The 22,346-nt window shown below is 37.0% G+C and overlaps 1 protein-coding gene across 4 annotated transcripts in view; it reads left to right on the top strand.

Moving 5' to 3' along the window:
* The window catches only part of LOC127946544 (dihydropyrimidine dehydrogenase [NADP(+)]), a 156,843-nt gene that overhangs the window by 56,114 nt on the left and 78,383 nt on the right, over positions 1–22,346 (top strand). For all 4 annotated transcript variants that reach the window (XR_008151117.1, XM_052543194.1, XM_052543195.1 and 1 more), the window contains 5 exons: positions 6,185–6,292; positions 7,770–7,939; positions 10,852–11,062; positions 17,731–17,915; positions 22,025–22,240. Coding sequence is in view for 3 of the 4 variants with exons in the window: in XM_052543194.1 (XP_052399154.1) it covers positions 6,185–6,292; positions 7,770–7,939; positions 10,852–11,062; positions 17,731–17,915; positions 22,025–22,240 (890 nt within the window). In the remaining variant the exon portion in view is untranslated. The remainder of the gene's footprint in view (positions 1–6,184; positions 6,293–7,769; positions 7,940–10,851; positions 11,063–17,730; positions 17,916–22,024; positions 22,241–22,346) is intronic.

Here is a 22,346-nt window from a genome sequence, read left to right as displayed (position 1 = left end):
CATTCACTCCTACTATGCTTTCTGTCTTTTCTTTCCTTTTAATGGTTTAACCCTACCTTCCTGTTTGTTAATTTCCTTTCCTTTCCTTTCCTTTCCTTTCCTTTCCTTTCCTTTCCTTTCCTTTCCTTTCCTTTCCTTTCCTTTCCTTTCCTTTCCTTTCCTTCCCATCCTTTACCATATTTCCTTCATTTATCCTTTTCTTCTTCCCTTTGCTTTATTTCCTCCTCCTCCTCCTCTCGGTTTTATCCTTATTTTCCTTCCTTCCGTCCTTCTTTCCTACATTTTTCTTTCATTTGTTTTGTCCATCCTAATGTTTCTTTCTTCCTTACATTCCTCACATATTCTTTTTCCTTATTTCATCTATTTTGCCTCCCTTTTGTTTGTCTTCCTTTCTTTCTTTCTGTTTCTAACTCTCATTGTGCTTACTGACTTTTATCAGTATCAGAAGATGATATAACCTTTTTGCTATTAGAATCACATAATAATTATCATATTGGCACTAGCTTTGAGGAGCTTTGCTTTTTCTTTTCAGACGGTGTGGCTGTGTGCAATCTAATCCTTATAATTGTTCTTTCCTTTTTTTCTTCCCCAAAAGCCAAGGAACAAATAAATGTATTCTTGAGGATGATATCTCCTGGCTATATAAGTTTTAGAATCCCATTTTGCCTTTTAAAATTAATCAGAGGCTCTACTTTACATTATAAAGCATTTGTAGTTATGGCTCCCAACCTAAGAAACTTATATCTGCTGAACTAATATAATCTTATTACTGGAATAGCATACATTTATATTTAAAGAAATTAAACTATGATTACGTGGCCTCTGCATTGATATTAGGAATACAGACATTGCCTAAAGCTGTCCATGTGACTGTTTAATTGTACCGACACAATGAGAAAAAATATTAGTATAATTCATTGTTTCAAAATGCTAGTCTCTTAATACTGGCTTCCTAATTATTAGTCTTTTACGTAGAGCATTTTTGGATTTCTCTACGAAGGGATGTAAAGAAATTTCGACTGTGGGAGAAAATGAAAGTGCTGAGTGTTTGCAATTAATTTCTGTAATTTCCTTTACAGTCTTTTTAAATGTCATCCACTCACATGATTGACATGCTAATTTCTCCCTGGCAGTATGCAAAAATATGCAAAGTGGAAGCCAGGTTGAGGAAGTCAGATAAGAGCATTGTTTTTTAGGCTATAGGCTCAGGAGTCAGTGGCTTGGGTTCAGTGGCTTTAAAGAGTCAATTAACACATTAACCGCCATAGAGTGATGGGGTCTGTGATCTCTTTCTTATTGTCTAGATGTCTTTTTGATTTCATTGTCACGTTTATGACAACAAGAATGAAACACTTTACAAGTCCATTAATGATATAATGTACCCACAATGCCCTAAAAGCAGTGGAATATTAGTACCAACCCCAAAATATCACTCGAAGTTGGTGTGTATGTTATCAAAAGGTGTAGCGATCAATAAATGCAAGGACATGATTAAAAGATATACGCTCAGCTCTGAGATGAGATGATGTTTCTGGAGAATACTTGAAGTTTTTAAAAGCTCCACAATCAATAGTTGCTACGAGTTGACGGCAGTGATCACTGGATGCTAGTCAATGTGATGTTATGATATTCTGCTGTAAAACTGACCCAGCATTTGTTTATGCTTCTAAAATACCACCCAAGATGTCAAGAATCTGTCTCTTTTTAAATCCATTACACATTCGGTAACTGAATATGTGCTGCTACAAAAATCGAATGTTCCGTTGTTAGTGGCAGCAATGTTAATTTATAATCCATGAGGTTATGTAACCTCTTTATGTACTAAACTTTAGTATGGCGAGCTAAAAGGTACGTTATTTTTTGTGCTACGGATATATAAATACCTTAAAATGTGTACTATTACATTTGTAAGTGATTGAATTTACAATTTATGGCTAGTGGATTATTGAACAGATGAATTAATCCCACCGATTTAGGTTGGAGAAGGTACCTGAGCCATATCTATAGACCACAATACCCTAACGTTTCCATTACAGATTTGCGCAAAACTTTAGCGATACTTTTTTAATCGACATTTATAAAATATTGTGAAATGACAGCGTATCCATTAACCAATGTTATGCGACTAAAAAACCTGAAAGATTTTCCTCTCGCGATAAGTCATGGCAACACATTTTGATGGACTTTGGCTACACTAGCCATTATATTTAGTTGAATGAGGCGTATATGTGTATCTTGACGGAAGCAGTGTGGAGAGCAGCTTCTGGGACGTGCTGTGGCGCGACTGGTAACACAAGCAGACACACTCTCTCGGTTTAAATCTAGATGAAAAACACATCTCTTTCGCCAAGCATTCGAATAATGTATCTCTTAAATTGTGACTGCAGACTATATACATTTTTCTGAGAAATCCTGTCATACGCGCACAAACTGACAGTCACCACTTATAAGCTACTATTAAATATTGTAGAAATGTAATTTTCTGTAAAGTTGCTTTGTAATGATTTGTATCGTAAAAATTGATACACAAATAAACTTGAGTAGCCAAGATCATCTCTGGTGACCGTTTAGGAGACGTAACGCGTCACAGACGAGTGCAGTGTAAATAGTCTGAGCATTAATGGCAGGGAAAGCCACTTATACTTGAGAGCAGCCACATATGTGGTGTTTCTTGGAGGTTATAGTACATTGTAGAATGATCACATGGCTTTTTACGTAGGCCATGTGACCTGTTAACGCGAGAAAATGCAAGTTTCCATTGAGGTTTTGTGAAATATTCCAGGGGCGGCAGAGAAAGGGCCCTCCTCCCAATGTCGCCCCCTCCTCTCAAAAGATGCCCATAGATAAGCCCTGATTAATGAGAGGGGTTATGCTCTCCGGGCGATGTATTACTTTTTGATTTTGCATGGTGAAAGGGTCTCGCCTGCTAGCGATTTGTACGGAAGCTCAGCCCAGGGATCATTGCTGAAAAAATGTGGTGCAGCAGGAGACAAATGGAAACACATTACTTACAAAGAGTGCTGTCTCGAACCCTGGAGCTTTTGTTAGAACCCACTTTGTCACGCCATACCGCAAAGTTTCCCGTTCTTTCTGAACTTCGTTTTGAATTTAGGTGATGATCAAGTGATTGAGGTTTTAAGTTGATATGCATCCTGAACAGTCTTGCATAAATGTAACATTACATCCATTATTTGTAACAAATGAACACTGAACGAATTAAGTTCATGGAGAAATATACAAATGTTGATTCATAGCAACTACACCCCTGGTTACTTTTATGTATTCATAATTTTGGGCTCACTAAACTCCTTTTTTAATTAGGCTACACATGAGCACACAAACACATAGATTAAGGACAGCATTTCCAAGCCCTTCAAACACATAAAAGCAGCTTTTTATAATTATTGACTGACATTCATACTAACAAGACTCAAGTACCTGCTCAGAGATAAGAGGCACATATCTGCAAGTTTGGAAGTCTGTGTACCATTTTGAAAGTCCGTGTTTTTTATGTTGTTCATTAGACATGACATCTTGACAGCTTTAGTTGGTGGAAATGCCAGAATATCATCAGAATATCATTAAATTAATTTAGAGACGTTCAACATTATGTGTTCGACATCCCCTAATGAGAATCACTGGTGATTTGCATAAATTCTAATGTGTGACACTACACCTTAAGCATGGGGATAGATATTTAATGTAAAGTGTGTGTGTATATGTATATAGTATATATGTATGTACAAATAAATACTTATATATAATATGGAAATTTAAATATACAGTAAACTTCATTAATATACAGATGTTATTCTAAAACTCAGGCATTTTATTAAAGACTCTTAAATCTGATTGAATGGGCAGCATTTGAATATTAACGTAGGTAATTAAAATGTACAAGTACATTTACATGCTGTATATGTATATACAAATGTCAGGCAAAAGTTTGGCATAGTTATGATTTTTAATGTTTTTGAAAGAAGCCTCTTATACTCACCAAGGCTGCATTTATTTGATCAAAAAATAATGTAATATCGTAAAAACAATTTTAAAATGTAAGATAACTGTAATATAAGTCAGTTTTATATATTTTAAAATGCAATATATTCCTGCAATGGCAAAGCTGAATATTCAGCATCCATTACTCCAGTCTTCATTTTCAACCTTCAGTAATCATTGTAATATTTTGATTTGGTGCTCAAGAAGTGTATATATATATTGTGTTCAGACAACTGTGTCAGAGCATCTCAGAAACAGCAAGGCTTGTGGGATGCTCCTGGTCAGCATTTGTGAGAACCTACCAAGAGGGGTCAGAGGAGGGACAAACCACAAATTGGTGACAGTGTGTATGGCGTCCAAGTTAAGTCAGAAATACAGCCTCTTTGCTTTTTCAGTGATATGCAACCACTAGTGGGTACTTGTAAAAACCTGAATGCAGCAGGTTACCGTCACATAAAGCTTTTCATATAAACCTGTTGTAAAACTAAATCCATCTGAAATATAGAAGACAGCCAGAAGACTGCTCTGTCAAACAGAATCAGCTGTGCGTACGCGGCTTGAAGGAAGACAGGCTGGTTATTGGTGAGCTAGCAGTAATTCTCCGGCCCCACGCTGGCTTGTTTGGTGAAGGTTAACTTTAAAAACGTGGTAATTGCAGTGTTATTGACGACTTCTGGAGATGTGTCTGATGAGAGGTGGGCATCTAATTATGGTATGATTTAATGACCAGTTTCATTAATAGTGAGTTAAACTTTTTAAATCATGCTGTGTGTGTTCACCTCTCTGCCCTTGGCTTTTTAAGTGGATGAATCTGAGAACGGTGGGTGGAGAGGTCCTGTCGGATACCTGCAGGATACACCACAGGAGGCTGTTAAAATCTTAGCAACTCTATTTTCTGCTTTTTGTATTTTCACATGAGGGTGTAAAAAGGATCCATGCGTTTACTAAAGGCTTGTTTGAATTAAGCAAACGGAGGTGTTGATGCATGTTGTAATGCATTTCCTTGCAATCACTTTGTATGCAGCTGATTGGTTCTGACAGCAACAGCCCATTCTTCCATCTCTCAATCACTTAGTGCCTCATTACCACTGTCTTCTGCTTTCCATCTCAGTCACAGTGGATCATGCAAACTTCTCACGTTACAGTCCTCGCAAATGCTCTGATCTCTGCCAAAGAGTTTTGTCTTATTAAGACATCGTGCCTTGAACAAGGTGCAGCATTCACTGGATATAGAGCGCAACGAAATGACAAAATCACGCGTGCATGTCCCGATTTAGATCTTATGTACATTTGAGAGATTGAGAGATTTCAGAACTCACTTTGTCCGGGCTTCTTTAGGATGGATCATAATTGTGGGTTTTGAGGCATCCGAGGCCTGACGCTGATGTCTAAACATCGCTCCCACTGAAACCACCAAGATTGCATTTTGTGTGATTATGTGTAATGATGTTAATGACACTAAGCAGTGGCAAACATTCGAACATGCAATAGACATAAGAGGAAGAAAGAAGTCAACATAGGGAGGAAATGGAAATTGGAATGCGTATCTGCGGATGTAAGATCACCATCAAGATTACATTTGTTTTTGTGAAAAGTGGTGACATCCCATAGGCGTAATGGTTTTTATACTGTACAAACTGTATATTCTATTGCCCTACACCAACCCTACACCTAACCCTAACCCTCACAGAAAACTTTGTGCATTTTACTTTCTCAAAAAAACTCATTCTGTATGATTTATAAGCGTTTTGAAAAATGGGGACATGGGTTATGTCCTCATAAGTCACCCTCTCCTTGTAATACCTGTGTAATACCCATGTCATTATACAGAGTTGTGTCCTGATATGTCACAAAAACAAGAACACACACACACACACACACTGTGTATATAGAAATAAATAAATATAACAAAATATTAATTATTAATATATTTTTTTAATAATATAAAAAATACATTGTGATTTATTATATATATACATTTACCTAATTATAATTAAATTATTTTGCTATGATTCATTTATTCAAAATCAATATGAAAAACATTTGCTTTGATGAACTGTGCATAACAACACCAGGAGCATGTCTTATAGTAAACAAGGTCAATTAAGGAAATTGAGTTAACTTGTATTGTGGATTTTTTTGTCTTTTCTTTTCCTTTTGTTCATCTTTGTCTGATTTGTTGCAGGTTTACCTCAAGCTAACAGGCACACGCTCTTTGATGGCCTCTCTTCAGAACAGGGTTTTTACACATCGAAGGACTTTCTTCCTCTCGTCGCGAAAGCCAGTAAACCAGGTGAACAACCTGAAAATGTGACTTTCACAAATTCGCACCTGATGATTTAACATTTCTGAAGCACCACATGCTGTATAAGGACTGAGTCCAGTTTCTTTTAACTATATTTACCTTGCTAACAAAAGAGTAACAAAACTAATAGTACTTTTTGCTGTTGTTATCATGTTTTTTTTAAATGTCTTGAAGTACCATGAATATAGTAATTATTCAGTACTATTATGGATTGTTAACTGTCATAATTACCAGCGGTAATCATTGTTCTGGATATTGGCTTGATATTTTTCCTGTGATGAGATTTTCTGAAGGTAAACTTGTTTGTTCTTGTGTTGGCTTTAACGATGAAACACTTATTCATTGGCATACTTTGAAGAAGGGGAGGAGCCTGAAAATGGTGCATGGTGTAGTTTGCCATGCCAGATATAATTGCTGTTTCTGAAGATCTATCTGAATAATCGAAAAGAACAGAAAGGAAGATGAGAAGTTTTTGTTCCCGCTCCCCAGATCAATGGGGGTGTAGACTCGCAATACTGGCATCAGAATCAAATGAAAATGGAAATTTTGGGGAAAGAACTTGATTGAATGAATAAAACCTCAGTAATGAATAAATCTTAATCCAATGTGCCGTTCTGCCTTTTACTGCAACTCGCTGCATTAAGGCAGTTGGCCAAGGATTTAATGAAATAGAAACATCTGAATATTTACAAGCATTTGAGACAAAATGCTGCAGAGCTTTAAAAAAAAAAATGATGTTTTTACACATTTGATATTGCCATTATACTGCAGACAGAAAGATAATATAATAATATAAATAATGTTTTATATATTATGTATATTTGATAAGTTATTAAAATACTAGTGTAAAACATTTTTGTTATTGTTCATCATATACTGTATATGTACAAAGGAGCATTTTATATACAGTTAGAATAGTTATATATAGCAATTATTATATATATATATATATATATATATATATATATAGTTATATATAGCAATTATATATAACTATATATATATATATATATATATATATATATATATATATTTTTTTTTTTTTTTTTTTTTTTTTATAAGACATTAAATAGTGTCAGCTGATCAGATGCTGATAGTTTTTATCATTTGCTGAATTCATTGCATTCAATATAGGCGCAGACACCCTTATCGCATCAACAAATAAAAGCAGTACCACGACAGGTGTGAAGTATAAAACTACTGATACAAGGACATTTCCGGAAAAATATATGAAATCATAAAAACAGAAAACAAAGACAGGAAGACGAGGTGAACCAGGCTCTGATGGAAGCAGAATAATTTGATAGTGACGTGCTGTGAGACTCCGAGATGCAATTTTAGAGCGCTTTATGAACAAGCATCTGCTGAGCCGTCAAGTGAGAATTGTTCTATAGGCAGAATTCGTTGTTTTTTCCCCTTTTTCTCAGTCTTTCTTGTCCTCGTCCCCCTGTCTCTTGGATTTCAGGGATGTGTGGTTGTCACTCGGTGCTGCCGGAGCTCCGTGGCACTGTGATCGTTCTGGGAGCTGGAGACACGGCCTTCGACTGCGCTACTTCTGCCCTGCGCTGCGGCGCCCGTCGTGTGTTTGTGGTCTTCAGGAAGGGATTCACCAACATACGAGCAGTTCCTGAGGAGGTGAGGAGCCAGAGATAGAATGAAAGTGAGATCATATCAGAAAGAAGACTAAATATATGCTTAAAAGTAAGGGTTTTAGCATAATTTGGTGGTACATTGGGTTTGATATTTTGTTATCGGTGGCAGAGATCAATTAGTATGATCAAATACTAGGTTCTCTCTTTCTTAAAAAAACAAACTTTATTATTTGCCTATATATTTCCATAATAAACAAGTCTGTTTTAACTTTCCAGAAGGCTTTCTTTGTGTCCACAGTTTAAAAAATAAAAAATATAATCTGCTTTTCTTTTAACTTTTCTTCAGACTGACTTTGTGTCCAAAGTTAGAAAATCATTGCAAAATGATTTGCTTTGCTGCATTTTTGATCCTCTTTTGATCCTCTTTGATCCTCTGGGGTCCCTCAGAGGACCCCAGATGATGCTAACCCTAAATCAAGGAACAGAACTAACAAATATTGCTACAAGTGTGACTGCATCATATAATAATTATTAATAATATTAATAATGTTCATTGTCTGGCTGACTACGTCTTATATTAATTTTTCTAAAAATCCTGTCGTAAGTGCACAAACTGACAGTCACCACTTATAAGCTACTACCAAATATTGTAGAAACATAATTTTCTGTAAAGTTGCTTTGTAACGATTTGTATTGTAAAAACCGCTATACAAATAAACTTGAATTGGATTGATTTCAATTTTTACTTGTAACTTTTCCTGACTTTTTGTGACCACAGTTTGAAAATCCCTGATCTATGGAATTAAATTTATATATTAAATGAAACCACTGTTTAATTATTAGAAATGTATCATTTATAAATAATATATATTAGAAATTTGAAGAAGCTAGTTTTAAAATAACTATTATTATTTACATGCATGCATGGTCAGGAATCAGGATTTCTCCTACCCAAGACATTACAAAAATTGAACAAGCGGGATGATGCATCACTTTTCAAAAAGAATATAGTTTAGAATATATTTTTTCATTTAACATACATAGAAATGTTTAATTTTTTAGAAAGTGTTTTGTAGAGTTCCAAGTGGAACCTTTAAATTTAAAGTTTGTTTTCAATGCATTTTTTCTTCAAGGACTAGAGAAAAAACGATTACAAGTAGGGGAAGACCAAGAAGGCAGAAAGTGAAGGAGAGTCAGGAAGTGAGAGGAACAGAGTCAACATCAGGCAGCAGAGTGAAGCTTATTAATATTTGGTGTGAGAGAAGTGTGAAGCAGAGATTTATGAAGAGCTCTGTGAGAGTGTCCTCTCTCTCTAGACCACCGACACCGCTCCTAAGCCTTTCCACTCTCATTTATTGCAGACTTGCCTTTGCTTTCAGGGGGAGATTACTGTCAATTGTCCTACTCACACACAGGGCTCTCTGGTGAGCTATATAGCCGCCTCCACTCTGGTAATGATGCTGGCCGGCTAAACGTGTCATGATCAGCTCCATTTAGACGAAGCTGTCAAATATGTGTCACAGATGTACTGGGGGAACTTCTTTTTTGCACCATTATGTTTTTGAGACCATAAAGTCCAATAAAAAAAAGTACAAGTAAAAGTACTAAATGCAGTGCCAATGTGAAACTGTGTAATGTCTGATAATCTAATAATTGAAAAAAAAAAGTTTTTGAAGCAGGTAGCCCCGCCCCCAGACTCACACCATTGGTTGAGCCAGAGCAAAGTGGCACAAAGCCAGTAGTTCTCTCTCTGCACTAAAGTGAAATTAGAAACTATTTGAACGCTGAAAAAATGACGCACTTCACCTTTAAGTCTGATTCACACATTGTTCTTCACATCACCCACCACATTAGGATAAAGTACGGTAAAGTGCAGTAATTATTCACATCTGTTTACACTCTCCAGTGAAGACGCTCGCCTAATGCGGCCGCCATCGTCTTCAACTCATTAAAGCTGTTTATAAGCTATATTAAGTTTAAGACTCCTGTAGGCATACATAATCAGAACAGAGCGCTCGGTTGTGCATTGACGTGAACTGAGACAATTTATGGAAACGTAGTAATAGGAAAATAGAATTTGTCACCGCACGACTACATCCCTCCCACCGGCCCGTTCCACGAAGCCAGTGGGCTTCTTTTAGAAGATTCAACCGCACTTTTCATCTGTTTTTATTTATTTATTAATTTATTTATTTTAGTCTTAGAGAAAATCTTCTGTAAACTTTCTGACGTGCTTCCACCAAGCCGAGTCGTACTTTTAACGAGGTACAGCGCTCTCGTAATCATGCGCTTCATTATCTCTTGGCCGGATAAAAGACGTGACCTTTGCTGGTTGTTGTTATGTGCACTAACTTTGCACTCGTTCAGTTTTAAGACCAGAAACACACTTAAAGGAATAGCTCGCCCAAAAATGAAAATGCTGTCTTCATTTACACTCCATTGTGTTGTTTCAAACTTGTATGTCTTACTTTTTCAGTGTAACACAAGTCCTTAAAGTGCAAGTCAATGGGGTCCAATTTTTTTGACCACGTCGTTGACATTCAGAATATCCTATTTTGTGTTCTGCAGGTGCAAAGAGGTCTTGCTGGATGGGAAAGACATCGTGTTGACTAATGATGACAGAATGTTATTCTTTTCCCTCTTTTTTTCGTGTGTTCAAGTGCACTTAAGAAAAAAAAGAATACTTTAAATTCTCAAGGATGCATTTAAAGGGACAGTGAAGACATCTAAGGTTAAAAACAATATGTATGTATGAATGTATGTATATATATATATTTAAGGATATATAAGATGCAAATGTTTGGCCAATGCACATTAAGTGTGCATATCTGAATACTAAAGGAGCGTTAGCTAGCAGTTAATATGATCATTTAAAGATTTTTTGTCAAGCTAGAAGCATTTGTACGTGAGTTCTAATTGTTTTAGGGCTTTAATTGGAGTTTCTGATGTGTTTAGATGGAGCTGGCCAAGGAGGAGAAATGTGAGTTCCTGCCCTTCCTCTCTCCACGTGAGGTGTTGCTAAAGGCAGGCCGGGTCCATGGAATGGAGTTCTGCCGAACTGAGCAAACAGAGTCGGGTCAGTGGGTGGAGGATGAGGAGCAGATCATACGACTGAAGGCAGACTATATCATCAGTGCTTTCGGCTCTCTGATGAATGACCACGCAGGTATTGTATGTTCCTTATTACAAATGAACACCACTCCTCCCAAATGTGTTCTTCAGAATAATTACAGTTCAACATATGCAGCGCGTTTGCAATCAATTTCTATGTGTTTCTAAGTATTGGAACAGACCCGACGTCTCACAGAATTACATTTTGTGATTCTGAACAGTGTTTGTGGGTTGGACTCAGGCTCATTGTGCTGTACGTAAACCCATCTGCCATCGTCAAATGGTTGAGGCCCATGTTGTTGGTGTTGTTTCAGAGATTTATTCATTTGAATTAGGTCGAATTCAGCACCAGTGCCATCTGATTAAGTAGTGAAGTGTACAAGTGTATCCCAGGCCCCCGCTTATAAACTTTCTCCTTATCACAAGCAGTCCGGAAATCAGCAGTGGGTTTTAAAGCTTGACCATATCGTACACACAAAGCCATATTCCTTTCTATTCTATTCTATTCTATTCTATTCTATTCTATTCTATTCTATTCTATTCTATTCTAATTAAAATATCATTTTAAAATAAAACTCATTACAACAAAACTCATATCAGAAATAATTACAGTTTGTACATGGTACATGTTGATATTATTATCATTAACTTTCTGAAATCATTATATATCGTTATATAATGGCAGCTATAATTTCATTTACATTGAAATGCGAGTTGTCTTTTGCTTTCATATTATATTATTACTTAATATAAAACTATTTTACATATAACTATATTAATATAATATGATGATATTATATTATATCATAGAATATTAACAGAAAACTACTGGTATTTTACTTTACAATTAGTACATTTTTGAAATATGGAATAGTTTTTTAACTCATCAAAACATCATAATGGTAGATCTGATTCCATTTACATTGAAATATTAATATGAATATTATTCCCCCACCACACACTTAAAAAAAGATGTAATGGGAACTTTATTAGTAGTATTTCTATATCACAATATTTACTTTATTTCTCATACATGTGACTATATCTTGCAATTGCTAATTTATATATCATCAACTTTATTTCTAGTAATTGTGATTTTATGTCTCACAATTGTCTTCATTTGTTTACATATCACAATGTAACTATATTTATTTGAAACTTTATTTCACCCTTTGGAAATGACTTTTTCTCTATGCATATTTGTATTTATGGTCACACTTTATTTTAGGGTCCAGTTCACACTATTAACTAACCATTAACTATAACTTTTGCCTCAATTAACTTCTTATTTGATGCTTACTTATAGTTTATTAGGTAGTTGTTAAGTTTAGGGTATTGGGTAGAATTATGAATGTCATGCATTATATGTACTTCATAAGCACTAATAAACAGCCAATATGTTAATAATAGACATGCTAATAAGCAGCTAGTTATCAGTGTGAATTGGACCCTATACTAAAGTGTTACCGTATTTATTTATTTATCAGCATCAACATTTTGAGTCAAGTAAGAGATTTAAAACTGGTGTGCTGTTGGAATGGTATTTATATTGTATGTATTTGTCTTTAATGGTAGTGTGGTGACAAATGGCGTTGGACTGGTTTTATGCTGTTACTAAATGGAAATCATCTTAAAACAGAGTGTGGATGGATTAGTATTGAGCTCCTGCAGTCAGCCGATCTCTCTGGGAGCAAATGCAAGTCATTACCGCACAGTTACAACTCAAAATTATTCCTGGACGGTCTTAGTGACATGATTACAGGATGAAGAGAGATACCGCGTGTCCATTAGAGAGAGACTCAGCAGCATCAGAATCACCTTTTTTTTTTTTCACCCGGATAATTATCTGCTCGCCAAGTCCCTGATCTTTGACCAGTGACAGTGTGTGAAATGCACTGCATTTATTACCGATGCTAATTACTATACTTGTTTTTTGATTCTTTTCTAGCAAATTTTAGCATGATTCCTCTGGTAAACTGAAGCCGTTCAAAATTGCTGCTAAATACTGACTTGGGATTTCCATCCGATTATTCTCTAGTACTGATAGATGTGGTCAGGTACTTGTGATCCCAGCACATCATTCAGTTAGTTAAATGAACCCAGTTAACAGTTGATTAATAATATGAATTGTAACTATTTAAAAACTGTAATCAGCAGACCTGCTAATTATTGGTGGGCTGTAGTATACAACGTGTTCAGGGCAGATGACAGAGCAGAACTTTTTCTGACATGATTATGAAGGCCACTAATTAGTTCAGGCTGATAAAGGGCAGACCCGCTATGATTTTCAATTAGGGTTGCATTAAAAAAAACAAGGTGTAATGTCACAGAGAGACTGTAGTGTCCAGAGCAGACATGAATTCACCATAATGAGAACGATCCCACCCACGCTATGAGTTTACTCACTGACCAGCCTGCATGATCTCAAACTAAAACCAATTGTTTCAAACGGTTGCAAACAGAATTTTTTGTACATAAAAATTACATACTGTTTGTGAATGTTGAAAAAGCATGTTTCGTAATGTGATGCTTAAAACGTGTATTGATGGAGTTCCTGTTTTGGCAGGACTTTTCCATCACTTTCTGGGCCTCATTTCAAAATTTTAATAAAAAATTGGGAATCGAACCCCCAACCTTGCGCTTGATAAGCAATGCTCTACCAATTAAGCTACAGGAACACCTGTGTAACATTTTGTAACATTTCAAAACATTGTCAACTAAAATTGTACTTTTGTAAAGAGATCCCATGTCTAGGCAGAATTTGTTTATATCTACAAAACTAATTGCAATCAATCAAGATAAACATTCATGGCAAGAAAGTGTTCAGTCAAGTGTGCCCAAACATATAAATAATGTATAAATGCAAAATAAAAATGTTTTTGTTAGCATTTCATGCTTTTATCTTTAAAGAGTATATTATAATGATTATGTGTTTAAATGCATTTTACATTTTGCCTAATGATGAATAAATTTGTATATAAATACAGTTGCAATTATTATATTTAAACATATGATTGTCTATGTTGAGTTTTATTATGCATTATTGAATATATAGAATATATTTATTCAGCAAACATTACCACAGTGCAATTATGCCTGGATAGACTGTAATATGTGTCCCTTCTTCAGTCCTATAATTTCTTAATTTTCTTGCATGTAATCCAAGTTGTTTGTCCTCCTCTTTAAATGAGCACCTCCAGTTGTTTCGTAAGTATTATTGGCACTATTGTACGGTGTCTGACCTGCTCACAGCATCTGTGGAACATGTTAAGCATCAGAAAAGGTCTGCGCAGCAGGAGAGGGTTATCATTATTAGCAATTAGTCTACAAGGTTAATTAAAGCACACCAAATCACCTCTTAGCAGGAGCGGGAAATAGTGTACTTGACCGAAAGCCAGCTAGTGTCATTTCGCAAAGAGATTGTAGGGAGGTTATTGTGTTTGATGAGGTTGTTGTGCGTTTGTGTGTGCGGCGGTCTTTCGGTTTAATGGAATCAGATGGTCTTGTTCAGACATGCCTGTGTTCATCTCAATCCCTATTTTTGTCATCTTAGTGTACTTCTGCTTTGCAGATATTGTGTTTTGTAACATAAGCAACAGCCACAGTTCTGTCCGCACTGTAGCTTCCTTTAGTTTTGCAAAAAACGCTGAGGGATGGTGTTTTTTTTTTTCTTTTCTTTCCTGTCTTGTGTTCTTTCATTTAGGAAATATGAATTACTTGCCCACTCAAGTGTCTCATCAGATTGGTCTGGCTGCGGCCGTCGAGGGCCAGTACCAGAACAGCTGACATGGCTAGAAAAATTGGCTGGCAATCTAGCAGGCCTGCCCACTGGAGCTAACAGATGATTTGATCCCTCGCCACACTTGGCTGTTTTTTCTTGCCCATTTCTTTATGGGGGAGAGTGGCTGGATTGTGATGGAGTGTTCTGCATCCGGCTCCTGTCGCTCCAGCCAGGGCTCCTCCCCCACCCACCCGCTCGGCCGAATATTCAAACATCAGCATTCCATTAATCACACTCCATCAGCGGTAATGAGGCTGCTTGCTTTCTCCGGCACAAGACTGAACAGCAACTTGCATTTGAGCTTGACACTCAAACACAAGGCTTTATGCACTGACTTTCTTATATATATATATATATATATATATATATATATATATAAAACCAGCAAATTAGAACAGATTGAGGATACTTGAAAGTATTGTCTTTATTTACCCTCGTGTCATTTCAGACCCATTTGACTTTAATTCTTTTGTAACAATTTGAACAGGAGTTTTGCAAAATGTGTCTAATTATGAATATTAAGAGACTGTCAAGTGCTAAAAAATTACCAAAAAAAAGCACCAAACCATGACACTTCATGACTTCTTTACACACTCATGGTTCGGTCTTTCCCCAGTTCGATGACGAACATAATATTTCCCATCAGACCCAAATAAATTAAACTTTTTTCATCTCTCAAGTGAACTTTGGACCAGTTCTCGTCTGTCTTCATGACATGCTCCTCAGCAAAACTGAGCCTAGCCTTTTGATTCTTTCTGCTGATGAGATCCCTTTGACCTTCATCTGGAGAAACTGCTCTCACAGAGTTTCTTTCAGTCACCTAAGAGCAGCCTGCCACCATGCAATCTGTTAAAATTAGAGGAATGCTGCCAGTTAAATTAAGGAAATTAGCAGCATTGCAGTGCCATATTAATACCAATAACTTACAGGCATCTGTAAGCGTTCTCTAATTTTGATCAGAGTTATTTTTCAAATATCTCATTTGAAAACTATCCTCGTCTACCCTTGTGGTTTCACTGTGTTTTAAAAACATGTCACATGACCATTTATGCAGCTACAACAAGCATGATGTTATTGTCACATTACATGGTCATCAAGGATACACAGAGTGTATTGTTTTCAAAAGTCACTATTTGGGTCAGTTTACGTTAAAACGCAACCCCAGAGTTTTTTTTTTAAACTAAATCGGGGTCTGCAGTGTTTTCAAAAGTCTCCGTTTCTGAGGGTCAAAAACGCCAGGGTTATGTAAACGGCAGACGTGACAGTAGCAAACGTTATGTGTTTTAAAACGAAAACGAGCTAGTGTTAACATACGTAGCCTAACACTGAAATGTGTGCTATTGTAGTAGAGAACAATGGGAATGTTCTGATGGAATGATAGCTATGCTAGTGTGCTGGTCCACAATCCCCATCCTCTCCTTTCTCCAGTGTGGATTCCTCTGCTTAATGGACCCTTGCAATTTGCATCTGCCAGTGAGGAGAATGCCCATGGGTAGAGAGAGAGCTAGAGAGAGTGCTAGAGAGAGTTGCTGCTTTACTTAAGAATGATCTCTGAGGGCTGTGAGAGGCCTGCCACACTCTACTACCTCTCCAGAGCAGACAGAAGAGGAAGAAAAACAACTCACTGTTAGCATCTGTGTGTGTGTGTGTGTGTGTGTTTAAATAGGATAAGTGAAGCTGTTGAAGAGGTCTAGACAATTGCAGAGAACTTAGACATTAGAGGGAGATAAAGGGGAAAACATAATAGAGAAGAAGAGCAAGAAAAAGTGTTGACGATCAGGATTACAGGCACAGTGTCATGTGTAGGAGCCAATCTCTCTTCCTCTCTGTCTTTGAACTGACCTGCCAGCTCACTGGAGGATATTACAACTTAGTTCTTAACATCACTTCCCTTCAGCCGGTCTCTTAAATCGGCCGCAAGAAAATCGAAATCTTAGTTATGAGGAGGAAGAGGAAAACCCAATTTATTTTTACTTAGAAGTATTGGGTGGGCTCCGGCGTTTGCTGTTTATACAGAATTCTGACTTCCAGTGTTTGGAAAATCTGATTGGTGGTGTGCATGCTTGTCGCTTTCTGTTATTAAAGGAGACATATAATGGAAAACAGCGTGTAAGTGATTTTGATAAACTGTGTAAACAGTCACCAGAGCAACGACTGTTTATTAAAACTAATATTTAAAAACTCTGATCCCTCAGAAATCATCAATGATGGGGCATCACACTCTTGAGCAGTAGTAGAGAATAGAATAGAATAGAATAGAATAGAATAGAATAGAATAGAATGGAATTTGTAATACCTTCTGCCAGTCATATATTATGTTATAGACTTTGTAATAGTTAATAATTAATTCATATATGTATTTTTTTTTATTTATTTTTTTATATAATTTCAGGTTTTTTTAAGCAACATCAGTTCATGTAATTCTTCTATGGCTGATGGTATTCTGTCATTTGTGATTGAGTAACAGTGTCCAATAAACAGCTGACTTTTTTACTCAATAAGAGGAGTTCCATTCCTCTGTAGTAATCCTCATAATGTGCAATAAATCTTGGGCATCCTGCCTTTAGATCTGTATTTGGAATGTTCTTCATTGATAAATGTAGGACGCGGTCCATGCCGAGCAGCGGTGCCTTTAGAAGATGGATGGTGTGTGTTCAAGAGAGAGGAGGGGTGGTCATTTCAGAATGTAGATCAGTTTGACAGACTATCTTCCCACTAACGTTACTAACAGTGAATGAAATGCACAAGGAGATGTTACATTAACCTCGCAAAAAGAAAAAGAAACGCCATTGGGGGGAAAAAGCCCTCGTCATTTGTCTTGTCATTGACTTGGTATTATTTTCTTGCCATTTCCAGTCTATCAGGTTTTTCCTTTTTTCCATGTTACCTCTTCCCTCTCATAAATTGGCCCTCTTCTTTATCAGTTCTTTCTCTCTCTGCAGTGATGGAGGCCATGGCTCCCATCAGGTTAAACAGATGGGGGCTTCCTGAGCTGGACCCGGAGAGCATGCAGACTAGTGAGCCGTGGGTGTTCGCTGGGGGCGATGTGGCCGGTCTGGCCAATACCACAGTGGAAGCAGTCAATGATGGGAAACAGGCCTCCTGGCACATGCACAGATACTTACAGGTGCTTTTCTTTCTTGCTTTCTTTCTGAAATCAGGAAAAGTTAAATGTCATCTGTCATCACCCATGTGATGTACCAAATCCATGTGGTCATGTTTTATACAATATCTGAGCTGCTCTTTAATGTATAGTGAAAAACTCTTCTATACAGGCCATTAAGCTCCAAAAATAACAATAAGAAAAGCATCCATATGACTATTGCACTACAGTACAAGTATTCGTAAGCCAGACGTATTTGTGTGACGAAAATAAAACCAAATCTTCCCTTGCGCTGTAGCTCTTGAATCTAATTCGCACTTGTATTTAAATGTGCTGTAATTGATCATGGAATGCACACGAACCATCTTTGCACAAGTTTTGAAAGAAATCAATGCATATTAAATATATCAATACAAATGTATATCAATTAGACAAAATGGATAAAAATACATTTCTACCATCCGTGTTGATGCGAAAGAAATGTGAACGATGGAAGTTACTTCCTTAAAGTGTCTTATTTACACGTGAGACAGAATATTCAGCTGGAAATAATCAGCTGGAAAACTAGAATTGGATTTATTGGATTATGAAAAGCAATACAGTGTATTGATATATTTATTTATATCTAATAAAAATAATTGTACTTTTATTATTAATATTTATTTGTATTGTTTATGTGTGCGTGTTTTTAATAATAATGAAAAGTACATTTACGTTTATTTTATTCATGTTTAGATATTTATTCATTGAGGAATTTTATAGACTTTTCTGGATGTCATCCAGAAAACGCCATTAGGTAACGACGTTATTTTTTCAGTAATGTGGTAATCTAACTAATTACTTTTCCCGTCGTTACAACGCCGTTAACGTTACTGAACGTTAAATGCGGTGCGTTACTATGCATTGATTTAATAAACTATGGGCCGTTGCGTTAATGCCGAGATGAGCGATTATGATTGGCTAAGGCAGAGTCATGTGTTTCATGGTAGCCAATCAGAGCCAGTGTTTTTACACACATGCCGGCACACGCGGCAGCGCCAGCGGCGCCACACACACACACACACACACACACACACACACACACACAACAGCTACACAGAGATTCGCAGCAGCAGCAGAAATGGCGAGTCAGGAGCAATCCGATGAAAAGTTGGCATTTTCAAGGTGGATCTACAAAGCTAGTGGCCAAAAACACTTTTCTTACAAAGATAATACTTGAAGTGCAGGATAAAACTCTTGCTGTCTGTTGACGTGCAATAAATATTGAAAGTTATGTACCTGTCTGTTCTACTCATTTCAACTGACTTGTGAAAACTGCAAAAAAAAAAAAAAAAAAAAAGGGACAAATTCTCTGACATATAGCAATTTTTTTTTTTTTTTTTTTTTTTTTTTTTTACAGTAACGCAAATAGTTACTTTCCCTGGTAACAAGTTACTTTTATTATAGAGTAATTCATTTACTAACTCTTTTTGGAACAAGTAGTGAGTAACTATAACTAATTACTTTTTTAAAGTAACGTTGCCAACAGTGGTCATCATGCAGGAAAGCTTTTTTAGAGAAGGTTTTCAGCATATAATGACTTTTTATGTCTGCTTTAGGTCTTTTTTCGATTTATGAGACCTTTTTTTGTGTGTTTGTGTGTGGAAGAGAGCCTTGGATTTATGTATTTCACATAAAGAAGTATGGTTTATGGTTTTGGAATGACATTAGGGTGAGTAAAAGATGACAGGGCCAGGGCAAGATGAGGTTATACAAACTGCACACATAATAATTATAAAATAATTACCGAAAATGCCATTTATAATACTCTTAAGATGGAGTGCATCATCACACTGCAGGACTTCGCCATCTCTGCTGTGAGATGTCATGTCAGCTGCCCAAATGACAATATTGTGTCACCGTAAACGCACGCCCAAATTCATTTTCTCAACAAATCCACATTTGAAAACACTTGCTTTTGTCCTGATGAGACTGAAACAGATGTTGCCCTGATTATGTCCCGTGTTAAGTTCACAAAACCCAATGGAAAAGGGGGATTTGCAGTGCTGATTAATTATGTAGATGAGAGCTTTACATGTTCTCTACAAAGAGTGAGCTGTGACACCGCTGGATACAAAAGCCTCTCAATATGAGTCGGTTTATGAGTAATCAGAGCACAATAAGGAATAAATTAGCATTATAGCGGGCGGTAGGACAATGGTCTTCCTGTGGCTTCACGCGGCAGAACCACACGCCGGGGCCACACAGCGAGAATGCTGTTCCGCGCAGGATTATTCTGTGAATCTCACCTCAGAGGCACCGGCGATACGAGCTTGTTCGGCTTAATTAGTTTGCTACTAGCAAAGTAACTGTGGAGAGTGAAGGAGGGAGGTCAGGGACTGAGATAGAGCACTTAGGATTGTCCCGTTAGCTGAGCCAGATCAGTCTGGGCTCCTGAGAGGGGCTTATGGAGGCCCCCTGCCTGGCAAACACACACACACACACACACACGCAGACTGAGACCCTGCTGAGACATCAGTGGCTGTTCATGCTGCTAAAGCCATCAAACCCATACACCAACAAAACCGTCAGAATCCAGGCTTAAATGAAGGAGTCGTGACGTGTATTATGCAATTATGAAGATATATGTGACAAAACACTGACTGCTTGTATGACTATATGACAGTTTATTCTTGAGTAGATAGAAAAGAAGGCTGCGCGTGAGTGTTTTTCATCATATATGACTGTAAAGTCAACATGAAATCAAAAGTTGAGGAATAAGAAAATTGACCTTGTTTACTACATGTTACTGGACTCATTTTGTATGATTATCAGTGCATATTATTCTGAAGTTTAAAAGAAGAAAATTATCTTCCTACCATACTTGCCCACAGGGGCGTTGCACAAGATCCCGGGCCCTATGCATAGGCAGTCCTGATGGGCCCCACATGAAAATATCCAGGTAAAATAAAATATATTCCGGACTTTTCAAGGGCCCTGTCTTCCTTTGGGGCTCTGGTAATCAGTACTGGTTTTAACCCCAGTCCGATGCCCCTGCTTGCCCATGCCAGACAGAATCTTGGAAATAATGATCTGGACAACTAGAATTTGGATGCTTGAATAATGAAAAGAAAGTTATTTATTAATATTTACTTAATTTCTTTTTTTTTTATATAATAGAAAATGTTTGTTTGTTGTGATACTTTTATTTATTTGCGTAAATATTTGTGTTTATTTTATTGTATTGATATTTGATTGTTTTATTTTTATTAATAATGTTTGTTTCTTTGATTGTTTATAGTTTAATAATATTTATTTAGTAAATTATTTTGGAATTTTAATACTTGTACACCTTTTCTGGATTTTACAATTTTTGTGAAATAAATATATGATTTAATATTTTCTCAGAAAAATAGAAAGTCACACAGCTGACTAATGACATAATTTTCGCCGTGCAAATTATTCCTCAATATTGATAATCACGTTGTTCTTAAATCTTACTGGTTAATTATGTCAAGTGCTTCTGAAAAAAGAAAAATCAATAGCATATCATCTTGCCAAAGATCTATCTGGTGACAAAGTGTTTGACAATTACAACATCCGCCAGGGCCCAAGTGGCTTCAGGAACGTCCCTCGGCATTAGTTGTTTGTCTCGGGTGTTTTTCTCACTCGTTTTCTCTCTTTCCCAGTGACGAGGCCTCTCTGTGGAGGATGTGGGCTGTCATGTTCCTGCTCTCGTTTTCTCTTAACTTGACACCCCCTCGTTCATTATGCGGCTGTGACATCACCACAAGGGCAATCGTACGTGTTTGATAAACGTGAGGCTCATTAGAGAGAGAGCTGATGTATGACTGCTGTTTGCTGCTTTTGTGCCACGATGTGAAGAGATAAACAATGATGCTGGGTTTCGCTCAAACGCACAAACACGCCGCTATTTCACTCTTATCAGCTGCTCTATTGTAGCCTTAAATGCACATGTGTGGCGGCCCGCAAAAGCAGAGTAACCTTCAGAAACCTGCATTCAGAGCGATCACAATCTTTCCGCCAGGCTTCGGAGTTTTGTCTGTGTGAATGCTGTCAATTTCCCCTCTCACAAAGTAGAAAATACCTTAGATGAAGTCTTACACGTGTGCTGTGATTGTTTGTCGTTACAGTCCATCTTCGGGCAGACGGTCAGTGGTCCGCCCCAGCTGCCCCTCTTCTACTCACCCATAGACACCGTGGACATCCGTGTGAAGATGTGCGGCATCACATTCCCCAACCCATTCGGGCTGGCCAGTGCTCCACCCACCACCAGCGCCACCATGATCCGCAGGGCCTTCGAACAGGGCTGGGGTTTCGCCCTCACCAAAACCTTTTCATTGGACAAGGTAAATAATGCAAATCAAACTATAGTGTTTGTTTTGTATTTTCAGAAGAGACAGTGTCAAATTGTATTGTTTTTCATACCTCAGGGTTTTCAAACTTCTAATGCCA

The sequence above is a fragment of the Carassius gibelio genome, chromosome A24 (genome assembly GCF_023724105.1).
Source record: "Carassius gibelio isolate Cgi1373 ecotype wild population from Czech Republic chromosome A24, carGib1.2-hapl.c, whole genome shotgun sequence".
Taxonomy (NCBI): domain Eukaryota; kingdom Metazoa; phylum Chordata; class Actinopteri; order Cypriniformes; family Cyprinidae; genus Carassius; species Carassius gibelio.
This window is presented reverse-complemented; position numbering and strand designations above follow the sequence as displayed.